The sequence below is a fragment of the Dermacentor silvarum genome, chromosome 1 (genome assembly GCF_013339745.2).
Source record: "Dermacentor silvarum isolate Dsil-2018 chromosome 1, BIME_Dsil_1.4, whole genome shotgun sequence".
Taxonomy (NCBI): Eukaryota; Metazoa; Arthropoda; class Arachnida; order Ixodida; family Ixodidae; genus Dermacentor; species Dermacentor silvarum.
The window spans coordinates 444,949,992-444,962,411 of record NC_051154.1 but is presented as its reverse complement, the minus strand read 5'-3'; the positions used below and the strand labels follow the sequence as shown (position 1 = coordinate 444,962,411).

The following is a 12,420-nucleotide window of genomic DNA, read 5'->3' as shown; positions in this document are numbered from 1 at the left end:
GTGACCAAAGTACACCCACATCGTTTAATCCAATCTCCGTTTTACCTCCACTGGATCCGCTATGAGGTATTTCTGATGAGATCGGGATCCTCTGCGCCGTTATACTATTTCGTTCAGCCTTGGAGCGGCGTATGCAGGGTGTTTCACTTAACTTGGACCAAACTTTAAAAATATGCAAATGCTACATAGCGGAACAGAAACAGGGTAATGGTGTTTGCCGTCGCTTGGTTATACTCAGATTAATTTTTGCATTCCGACTAATTAGATAATTAGTCTAATTAATTATTCAACCTCTCAATTATTATACTTAGATGAAAAGTGTCAATGAGAAAACTGTAGAGCAACATGAAAAATTCCCTATACAGATTTCAGTTGCTCAATACGTGCTACATAAATGTGTTTTTCCGAGCGTGAAAGATGCCCGCGAATACACGCAAAGTGCCTCGAGCGGCCAGTCGCGCGGCAATATTGCGTGTATTCGCGGGCTGCACTCACGCTCGGAAAAACACTTTTATGTAGCACGTATTGAGCAACAGAAAGCTGTATCGGAAGTTTCGCACGTTGCTCTACAATTTTGAACCCAGCAATTTGGAAGTATACTGGCTCTTAATTTTTAGGGCCGGCACCTGCACCTAGCTCTCGTCGGTAATTATAAATAAAACATAAATCCTGGGGTATTACGTGCCAAATCACGATCCGATTATGAGGCACGCTGCAGTGGGGTACATCGGAATAATTCTGACCATCTGGGGTTTTTCAACGTGCACACATTGCACGGTACACGGACGTTGATGTATTTCACCTCCGTCGAAATGCGGTGACCGCGGCAAGGATTTGATCCTGCGACCTCGTGCTTAGCAGCGCAACGCCAGAGCCACTAAGCGGCGGGTCGTAATCATTATCCCATTGGTTATCATGACTGCTCAACACTCACGAACCAGCCGACATGGCACACAGTAGGCAATACGCCAACTCGTCACGAAACGCGCCTAAGGATATAAGTGTATTGTAAACGTGTAATCTGGCTCCTCGTCGACAGGCCGGTCTTGGTTCTGAATTACATAATTACACCGCGCCTTGCATCGCGTTACGCAGGAGTGACTGAAGAACGGCAGGGAAATATAGGAATAACGAGTGCCTTACCTGGAGAGCCAGTTCAGCCGCTTTGGAAGCCCATCCTCCGTGCTGGTAGAGGGTGACCGCTTTCTCGAGACCATCTTGGCGCTGCTCGAAGTAGCGGGCCGCCTCGAGCGCTTCTTTGGGCGCTGCTTGCAAAGCGAGGGTGTACAGCTGGTCGTCCATCTCGTTCTCCTTGCAGACCCTAATCGCGTTGCCGAACGCGCGCGCCCTCGCGAAGAAGTGAACCGCCTGCAGCACGTTGTCCTGGTTCTCCAGGTACCTCGCCAGGTGAAAGCACGCCGCCCGGTCTTCCGTCTCGTTGGCGATATCGCACGCCTTGTCCACGTTGCCGAAGTAGCAGTGCACACGGAGAAGCGACAGGTAGTCCCGCGCGGCTTCGTAAAACTGCAGCGCCGCCTCCATCTCGCCGATGCTCTCCATGTACTGCGCCCACCATTTCATCATGTCGTGGCTTCCGCTAGCGCGAACGTATTGCTCTAGCGCCTGCGGGTCGTCGAACAGCATGCGAGGCACGTCGAACAGGTGCGTGTCGGCTTTCTCGTACGCTGCTACCGCTTTCTCGACATCGCCAGACGCCTCGAGGTGTTTCGCGTAGTTGTGGTACGTGGCCCGGAGCCGAATTCTGTCGTGCTGTCGAGCGACGTCTACGGCTCGCTCCCACTGACCCGAATCTTCTAGAACCCTGACCAGCAGGTCGTAGCGACCGCAGCTGTCGAGCAATTCCTCCGCCTCCTGGACCATGCCCAGCTGGAGTGCCAAGATGGCCGTTTGCGCCTCCAGCTCGGGCTCAGTCTCCATGGCTCGTCTCAGGGACCAAGCCCCACGCGCGTGAGCCATTTTGCCGAGGCATATCTTGGCCACATCGAGCCGCTTGGTTCTCACGCACATCCTCGCCATGTTCTCCCACACTGCTTCATTTTTGATGGCCTTTATGGCCTTGAAAGCCTCGTCCATGTCCCGAAGCGTCATGAAGAAGCTAAAAGTCATGATAGCGTCGCGCACGGTGTCGTCGCAGTCTTGAAAACCGACAAAATCTCGCATCGGAAGCCGGAAGACATGCTTTGAACCAGGAACTCTCTCAGCTGCGCCTGGCTCGCTGACGTCCCCAGAATGCTTGGCCAAAAGGTAAAAGAAAGGCACCTGCACGCCCATCAGTCTGAATTTGTCGTCAAGCGGGAAGACATCTTGCTCCAAAATGCCGTGCTCTGTGGTTACAAATAGGGATACCACCACGACGTGTGGTTGTTGATTTCCCGGCGCATCATTTTTGACGCGTCCGCTTGGCGTACTCCGAGCTTCGCAAACGAGCAGTCTGGGGTCAGTTTCGTCCCAGTAATGCGAAATCGGAGCTCGGTCTCGTACCGTGCCACTGGATGGCGATTCGCTGTCAGCTTTTCCTTTCGTGCTTTCGCCGGTCGCGAAATTGAATTCGAACAATGAGTCGTCTTCTATGCTCCACACGTACAGAGTGCAGCCTTCGCGTCGTGTGCTTCGATGTTGCGCGCTGTCCTCTATAACGAGAATGCTCACTTTATTTCCGGTGCAGTTGCACTTAATGCTAGAAATTCTGTGCGGCACATCATTCCTCTTGGCAACAAGCGCTGTCTTGAGCTCTGCGTGAAGTTTAGCCTCTCGCCTGCTCAAGTCCCAGACACGAACGCGGCCGTTTGATAAGCCAAGTGCGAGAAAGATTCCAGATATGTCGAGGCAAACTGCACTCACGTCGTCGTCCGAGACAGGGATTGCTTGCTTAAGGATGCCCTGAAAGGTCTTGGCGTTGAGCTTGCCGTTTTCTACGAGGTAGACGCTCGCTTCGTGCAGTCCGATAAGCGAAGACGCTGTGTTCATGGCCCCTAAGAACTTGGCTGACTTGCTACTTGGCAACGTCTCATAGAAGAACAGCCGCTTTCCGTTCGACACAGCGATGTGGTGCCGACTGACGAACAGGGACTTTACAGGTATCTCAGTTTGCAGCATTATCTGACTATTGTTGGAGACACCGTCTACAAATACTTGTTTGGCGGCAGTTTGAAGAGCAAGGCAACCTTCCCGAAAATTGAAGCAAGCTTCTTGCTCGATCAGAAGAAACATATCCTCACTCGTTAGGGTGCCGGTAATTCGGTGAGTCTCGCACCAGGCCAGTTCTCGCACAGTACTACGTAAACTGGCGGCCAATTGCGAGCGCCAATGTGTCGTGCCCACGGCACTTTCTGTAAGCGTCCACACGACGACTCGGCCGCGATTCGTGCCGACGATCAGGGTCCTTCCGGAAGCATCGGCGGCTATGCACGACACAGCTTCGCCGTAGTCCGCGTCTGGAAGCGAGAGCACCGTGGTCTCCCCGGTCTCAAGGTTCAGCAAGCGAACACTGGCTTCACCGGCTGCTATGCCAATGACTCCGTCTTGAACTGCTACCCACGTGACCGCCATGTCTGTACCATGGCCGCTAACCTTGAAACGGCTCTGCTCTGACAGCGACCCGTCGTCTGCGATGGCAAACTGGGCAAGGGTCAACGTGTCAGTGACGACTACGAGCGCGTCTCTGGAAACGTCGTGCAGAAGGCGTGCGACGCCTGCGTCCATCTGGTAGACGTCGCCGCAGCTCCCGTTCTCGCTGACGAAGTAGATGACTCCCGTCGTTGAGCCCACGTAAAAGTCATTGGAAGCTGCCTCGTTGTCCGTCAGCCCAGAGGACAGCTCGTTCCAGTCAGGCGGCAGGGACACTTCCTCCTCGCCGCCATCGTGTGCCGGGGCGCTGGGCAAAACAGGACGGCGTAGTCAAGCGCGGCACGGCATCTTACACTTATATAGCTTATAGATATTCACCAAGTCCCCAGACCATTTACTTTACTTAGTTAATAGACCTCTCCCTGTTTGCAAACAGAGTGACGTCACCGCGGGGACCCCTCCCATTTTCCGCGCCTCCGAAGCGAGCGCTGGTTGGCAAAAAACGTTCATACGACCTGTTCTCTCAGCATAAGAGCACTGCTTGTATATCATCTGCCGCGATCGTAAGTTCGGTATATTGCTATTTTTGGAAGTTACAGCATTTATGAACTGTGCTTAGGAAGTATAATGGTCCACGTCTTACCAGCACGACTACGTAGCGTTGTTGACGAGTGCAGGGTTCCCGTAAGTCAGCGTGTGGTGATTTCGTAGTCAAACATCCACAAAATGTATTACTCCTCGAAAACGAACATTTTGTCACAGATGATGCACATTTTCCCGGGGACAAAGTGATACTTCGCTAAATGAGTGGTCTTCGAACACAAATTTGTATTGCATTTTCGTGAATGCATTGATTTGCGCCCCATTTACACAGCAGCTTTAAACGATATGCAAGATGAACTTCGTCTACAACTACACGGCGGCTCAGTGGAGCCGTATTCCAAGTAGCGGCGCCTAAATTGAGATGAGGGAGAAATGCATAAAAACTTATTACCCTGCTTTAGGAAGCATGGTAAGATACCCTAGGTGGACAAAATTAATCCGGAGCCTTTCGTTGCACTGTCCCCCACAAGCCGCTGTGCAGCTAAGGAATGTTAAACACCATAATTTAATTTTAATTATTACTATCGGTCATTTGAATGTGCAAACCAAAGCTTACATAAGTACATAATCCGTTGCGCGGTAACTTCGCTGTGTCTGCTGCCTCCTTTGCTGCTCTAAACTTTACAAGAGCCAACTTTTGCATGTATATGTGCTACATCACAGCATGAAGTCCGTGCCGTAAAGGTGAATATATCAATAACGAAAAAAAAAAGAAAGTTCAGTTTTGCTTAAGACCCGTGAGACCTGCGTTAAATCGCGATAATTTCAGTAGTTTGCATTGTGGGCATGCCCCGTGGTTAAATGTATACACGCAGCTTCGGCAGTGGTCAGAACATCGTAGGAGCTCATTTGTAGTCATACCTCTCAGTCGATAAACTGTGCTTCAAACGAAGGTTTCTTTTTCCTTTTTCTTTCTTTTGACACTTTTTTTCTGCACACAGCGCGGATGGCCCCGAAATACATGCGCTCACAAATCAACACGTCTTATTCATTCTCACCTGTTCAATATAATTACGGGTCGTGAAGTTCTATCGGCGCCTGATCACTACGATTGGTTTTATTACACGCAACACGCGTCCAGTCTCGTAAGCGAGATGTATTGCTTATCGCGTAGTACACCACGCGCACGCACGCACGCACGCACGCACGCACGCACGCACGCACGCACACACACACACACACACACACACACACACACACACACACACACACACACACACACACACACACGCACGCACGCACGCACGCACACACACACACACACACACACACACACACACACAAAATGTGGTCCGTTTCCCTACGCAAAGATAAGCCGATATCGTCACTGCTTTTCGCCGCACACTTTACCACAACAAACGTGGCACACTTCCATGGAAAAGCCGATATTCTTCATTGCACAATCTATCACAGACCACCACCACGTGGTTCACGTTCGCAAGTAAAGAAAGGCCAGCGACGCCACATTTTCATCACGCAGTTTAGCACACGCCGATGTTTTTCTAAACACATTACTGCTTATCTGGCTGGCAAGAGAATTGTGGAGGTTCAAGTAAAAATAAATAAAATAAATAATACTAAGCGTCCACGTGGCGCCCAGCTACAGCAACTACTGCGCGGCTGCACCACGCAGAAAGCCGGCGGCGGCTGTGTTTTTCCAACCAGGGTCACCGCACGTGCGCCGGTGACGTCACGCTGTGACGTCACCGGTGCGGTGTGACGTACCCCCAGGAGAGGTCTATTATTTACTTACTTGAACCGCAACTCATAGCGTATTCGCAGTAAGTAAATTGAAATTCTTGTGGCGTGGCAGCTGCCCTTACTGGAATGCGTCAAGGGCAAGTATGCGGTTTATGGCATAATAGCATATTGACAATGAAACAGGACGAGACAACAAGAAGTACTAAAGCATAAGTAAGCAACATGAATTCGAAATATAGCTTGGTTGGAGAAACAATTAAATGAGTCTGTATAGTGTGTGATATTTATCTGAACAAAGATAAGCAGCACGGTGCTCACGGATGAGCCCAAGAACGCATTGGTACCTGTCCTACCAATGCGTTATCATTATCATCCCAATAAGTTATCAGCCGAAATAAGTGTTGTTTATTCTTTATGTTTGGTTACGATCAATAGCTGTACAAATTATCAAACATTATATTTGTATAATATTATTATCAATATCATATCATTATGAAATTAATTACACAAATGTTGCGCGATAAGTTTCACAACACGATAAGAAGCACTGGGTGCAATTGTTCGCAGCGAGCTCTTTCTCACATCGGTATGTTTTCCGGGTCTCAGAGAAGCACGAAAAATGTGGAACGAAATGACGTCGCCACTCACACGCGTGTCTATACACTGTAATGCTCTCAAACGTGTGTTCATTGAACGAGGCCTAAGTTTTGACTGCAACTCGAGTTTAACTATGAGTTACTGGAAAAGGCGTACATTGCTCAGAGGGGTCTATAAATGACCAGTCAGGAAGGCAGAGTGCTGTAATTGGTGTAAAGGTGCGCGACAGTAATTTTCAAAACCGAATCGAATACGCATCAAATAATTTTAGAGTATAGTTTTCGAATAATAAGACAACCTCTTTCAACACAATCTTCGAGTTTGCGCCAAATTTTACTTACTGCAAAATTAAACCAACCACAGAAGATCGGAACGCTATGCATTGAAATGAGCTTCTATTTATGGCAACGCCTGTAGAATATTTGAGGTGTTATTTGTCAATGTATTCAAGGTGCTATCTTGTCACCATATCTTAAACAAAAAGTCAGACACTAAGGTTTAACAAAATGCTTGGCAAAATGGCAGCTTCATGAGCGAAGTGGGAGCACCAGAGTACCACCGACAGCATAGTCAACAGAAACGTTCGTTATAGAATGTGATAGATAAACCTAGCTCTTAACCATACATGATAATACTAGATTAGTGGCAATATGAACGTCGTTGTCACATCAGCATTAAGCCACCAACATCGCCTCGAGATAAATGGTGTGCCCATCACGGTGCTATAAAAGCTTCGGCTTTATGCATTATTCGGGTAGTCCAATTAAGGATAGATGAGAGAAAAATGAGTCCCTGGCTGTTTTAGATTATTTTTTTCGAGTGCTTGCTCGTCGGTGCTGATTGTTCGAAAAATATTTGATAGATATTCGGTATTTCGAATATTACCGATTCGATTCGGTATTCAAAATTTTCGAATGTACACAAACCCCTAACAGGCGTAAATGTGCGCCGCTATAAAAATTATAAATAATAATAATAAATGTAAATGAAATTAAAAAAGAAAAAAAAAACGAGAGGAAAAAAAAAACGACAGCATCTATGACGCTCTTGAGCAGGAAATACTAGGAATTGGCTATGTGAAAAGCAAGTGACACATGTGCTTACGCGAGCGCTTTTAGCACTTCTCGATGATGGAGCCGCCTATCCACGTGACTGCACGCATTTGCTCGAGATGACACGTAATTGTGATAGTGGACACGTGCACACGCACTCGTTTCCAATAAAGCCACAGTTGGTGCGCTCATCAGCGCGCTGTCTCGTGTTTTAATGTTGTTCTTTTTTTCCTCGTCGTGTCGAGCAACCACCTATCTAGACCATATCAACGTCCCCCCCCCCCCCCACACACACACACATTTTTTTTTCCACCACAGGAAAGGCTTCATGGCATAATAAAGGGACACTAAAGATGCTGAATTTAGACCGATGGAGTATTTGGCTGAATTTTCGTTAATTTCACGTTAGTAGGTTGGTATCAGCTAGAAGAGAAAATGAAGGTCAAAGTTACATCCTTTTTATTCGCTCTGAAGCCCCAGCGCCGATACGTCATATTGACAACATACCTTTCAAACCGAACACCTAATCGCAACGCGAGTACACGTAGTTCTAACAGAATGTGTTTGCTCTATAGTTGCCACAACTGCGCAACGACTGTAGGCACTGAGGTGAAGCAAGCAAAAAACAAACGCATCCAAATGCCTTGATGATGATGATGATGATGATGATACGAAGGACAACGCCTTCGTATCACCATCATCATCGTCATCAGTCTATTTTTATGTCCACGGCAGGACGAAGGCCTCTCCTTGCGACCTCCAATTGCCCTTGTCTTGCGCTAGCTGATTCCAACGTGCGCCTGCAAATTTTATTGCGATAGCAATTATATGGACACTCAAAAGCAGATTTCTGCCGTCGGCGTCGCCGTCGCCGTCGCCGTCGCCGTGAGGTTCCGTATGACGTCATTTGGAGAAGAAATCGTCGCCGCGCGCCGAACGCTGTATGTGCGAGTGAAAGAGCGCGAGGGGCGCGTCTTTCACGGGGAGTGAACGCACGGCGGAGAACAAACGCGCGTTCTGCGCCGTGCTCGCTTAAGGGCTGCAGAAGTAGGCGTCTCTTTTCTCCTTTACAATCACCATATATGTAGAGCAAACGCGCCTTCTTCCGACGCGCGAGAGGCCGTGGGGGAGGGGGAGGGAAGGGAGGCGACGTTTAGCTGCGGCACGAAGTGCCTATTTATATCAGAGGCTCCGGCAACAGTCACCAACGCCGCACGCATTTTGAGCGAACGCGGGCAAAACGCCGATGGCGTCGACAACAGTTCTGCGTGTTGCCGATGCTGCTGCATGTCCAAGTTTATACAGCTGATAAAGCTAATATCATTACTCCGTATAGCTCTCTACAAGTTTGCTATCGCAATTGATGCTTCGCCTTTCAGGTGAAACTGCGACAACTTTTTCTAACTTCATCACCCCACCTAATTTTCTGCCGTTCTCGACTGCGCTTTCTTTATCTTGGTATCCATTCTGTAACTCTAATGGTTCACCGGTTATCCATCCTACCCATTACATGGCCTGCATGCCCAGCTCCATTTTTTCCTGCTAATGTCAATTAGTTTGCTCTCTGATCCACACCGCTTTCTTCCTGTCTCTTAACGTTAGGCCTAACATTTTTCGTTCCACCGCTCCTTGTGCGGTTCTTAACTTGTTCTCTAGCTTCTTTGTTAACCTCCAAGCTTCTGCCCCATATGTTAGCACCGGTAGAACGCAATGATTGTACACTTTTCTTTTCAACGACGGCGGTAAGATCCCAATCAGGATTTGGTAATGCCTGCCGTATGCACTCCAACCCAATTTTATTCTTCTGTAAATTTCCTTCTCATGATCAGGGTCCCCTGTGAGTAATTGACCTAGATAAATGCACTCCTTTAAAGACTCTAGAGGCTGACTGGCAATCCTGAATCCTTGTTCTCATGCCAGGCTGTTGAACATTATCTTTGACTTCTGCATATTAATCTTCAGCCCCACTCTTATACTTTCTCGGTTAAGGTCCTCAATCATTTGTTGCAATTCATCCCCATTGTTGCTGAATATAGGACAATGTCATCTGCAAACCGAAGGATGCTGAGATATTAACAGCGAAGCTGTTAAAGCTGGAGGAGAAACGTCCGAAGTCCGCAGAAAATTCCGCGCCGTTGCCTAGCAACAACCAAGCCACAGCTGCGCACCACCTGGCCCAACCTCGCCTAGCCGCGCATGCGCCGAAGCAGTAGCAACGCAGCAGCCGCCGCCAAGCCACGCCCACCGACGGGAACACTCCGCGCAGCCGCTGCGCCGAGCTACGGCAGCAGCTGGTAAACCGTTTCCCGCCACGCCGAAGCTACCGAAAATAGCTGGTACGTGTCGCCTAGCAATCGTCTACGCCATAACTGACGTAAACACCCAGTGGGCATGCGCTTGGCCTCGGAGTTTGCCATAAAAGCGGCTGCATGCGCCTAGTCGTGTCAACTTTCGCTAGATATCGAACGGCTCGCCTCCCACGCGTTCGGCGTCGACAAGCAACAGCAAGTGTTCTTGGCACTGTGCCAACCTTGGTTAGCCTGCCTGCGTTTGTGGCATACCAGGAACGCTGTCGCTCGTAGGCGCCGACACGTCCAGCGCTAGTCACGCGAAATGTCGCGAAAGGGAAGGTACAGTGAAGAGCACTGTTAGGGTGAACACCTCATTAGTATTCAAGTTGGGATAACTTCAACATACCTTCTACTTCAGGGGGGAAATGTGCCGAATACGACGCCTATTGATGATACCGGTAGCAGAAATAATAGTTTTCTTTATTTTGTGCTAAGCATCAATGGTTATAGGCTCGTGAATACTAATGAGCTGTTCACCCTAACAGTGCTCCTCGCTATACCTCCGAAAATGATCGCTCGAGAATACCTTCCCTACATGCGTAGTTAAGTTGAAAAAGAAAATGGGCAAGTTTGCACTCGGTCGTGAAAAGCTTAGACACAGCGAAACTGTCGATCCTCAAGTCCAGTAATGCGAAGTGATAGCAAAATACTAGGCCAAGCAAAACCTACTTACAAACATAGCAGCAACCAAGTTACAGAACCTGCAAACCGAAGGTTGCTGAGATATTCGCCGTTGATCCTCACTCCTAAGCCTTCCAAGTCTAAGAGCTTGAACACTTCTAAGCATGCAGTGAATAGCATAGGAGAGATTGTGTCTCCTTGCCTGACCCCTTTCTCGATAGGTAACTTTCTACTTTTCTTGTGGAGAACCAAGGTAGCTGTGGAATCTTTGTAGATATTTGCCAAGATATTCACGTATGCCTTCTGTACTCCTTGATTATGCAATGTCTTTATGGCTGCTGGTATCTCTGCTGAATCAAATTCCTTTTCATAATCTATGAAAGCCATATAGAGAGGTTAATTGTACTCCGCAGATTTCTCGATTATCTGATTTAGGACATGGATATGATCCATCGTAGAACACCCCTTCCTGAAGCCAGCCTGTTTTCTTGGTTGACTAAAGTCAAGTGTTGCCCTGATTCTATTGGAAATTATCTTGGTGAATATTTTATACAATACAGAAAGCAAGCTAATGGGTCTATAACTCTTCAGATCTTTAACGTCTCCCTTCTTATAGATTAGCATAATGTTGGCCTTCTTCCAGCTCTCTGGTACACTTGAAGTCGTGAGGCATTGCGTATAAAGGGCCGGAAGCTTTTCAAGCATGATATCTTCTCCATCTTTGATTAACTCGACTGTTATTACATCTTCCCCAGCAGTTTTTCCCCTGGTCATATCTTGCAAGACTCTTCTAACTTCATCGCTATAGTTATAGAAAGAGTCTCTGTATCCTGTTCATCACTATTTCGAATGAAAGTAGTTTGGCTGCTCTGGGCACTGTACAGGTAAGTATAGAATTCGTCCGCTGCTTTTACTATGTCATCGAAATTGCTGATGATATTACCCTGCTTATCTTTCAGTGCATACATCTTGCCTAGTCCTATGCCAAGTTTTCTTCTCACTCATTTTATGCTGCGTCCATATTTTACTGCTTCCTCAATCTTTTCCACGTTATAATTTCTAATATCCCTTACTTTCTTCTTGCTGATCAGTTCTCACAGTTCAGCGAATTCTATCTGACCTCTTGAGTTTGACACTTTCATGTTTTGTCGTTTCTTTATTAGGTCCTTTGATACTTGGGACAGCTTACGTACTGTTTGCCTTGGTGCCCTACCTCGCACTTCAGTTGCTGCTTCTGAGATCAGCCTAGTTACGGTTTCATTCATTACCTCTATGTTGTCTTCATCTTCCTGTTCTAAAGCTGCATATTGTTGGCGAGCACCAGTCTGAATTGGTCGGCTTTTACAGGTTGGCCTGTTTCTTCTTGAATAATTTTATTCTTTCTCTCTTCAAGTTGAGAGAAATCCTAGACCTCACTAACCTATGGTCACTGCACTTCACCCTACCTAATAATTCTACATCCTTCACTATGCTGGGATCGGCAGAGTATGAAATCTATTTCATGCCTTGTTTCTCCATTAAGGCTTTTTTAGGTCCACTTCCTGTTGCTGCGCTTCCTGAAGAAGGTATTCATCATTTGGAGCCTATTCCTTTCCTCGAATTCTACGAACATCTCTCCTCTAGTGTTCCTAGAATCGATGCCGTAGTTGCCAATTGCTTGTTCACCAGCCTGCTTTCCCCCCACTTTTCCATTTAAGTCACCCATGACTACAGTATACTGAGTTTGCACCTTTCTCATCGCTAATTCAACATCTTCATAAAACTGTTCTATTTTTTCATCACCGTGACTGGAGGTTGAGGCGTAGGCTTCTACTACCTTCATTATATACCTCCTATTCAGCTTTATTACGACGACTGCTACCCTCTCATAATGCTGTAGAATGCATCAATGTTGCCCGATATGTCCT

General features: G+C 47.6%; 1 protein-coding gene across 1 annotated transcript in view; it reads right to left on the bottom strand.

The window, feature by feature from the left end:
• Positions 1-12,420, bottom strand: part of LOC119449000 (intraflagellar transport protein 140 homolog) — a 41,679-nt gene that overhangs the window by 5,783 nt on the left and 23,476 nt on the right. Inside the window, exon 3 of the mRNA XM_049660833.1 lies at positions 1,144-3,895. Coding sequence (XP_049516790.1) covers positions 1,144-3,895 — 2,752 coding nt within the window. The remainder of the gene's footprint in view (positions 1-1,143; positions 3,896-12,420) is intronic.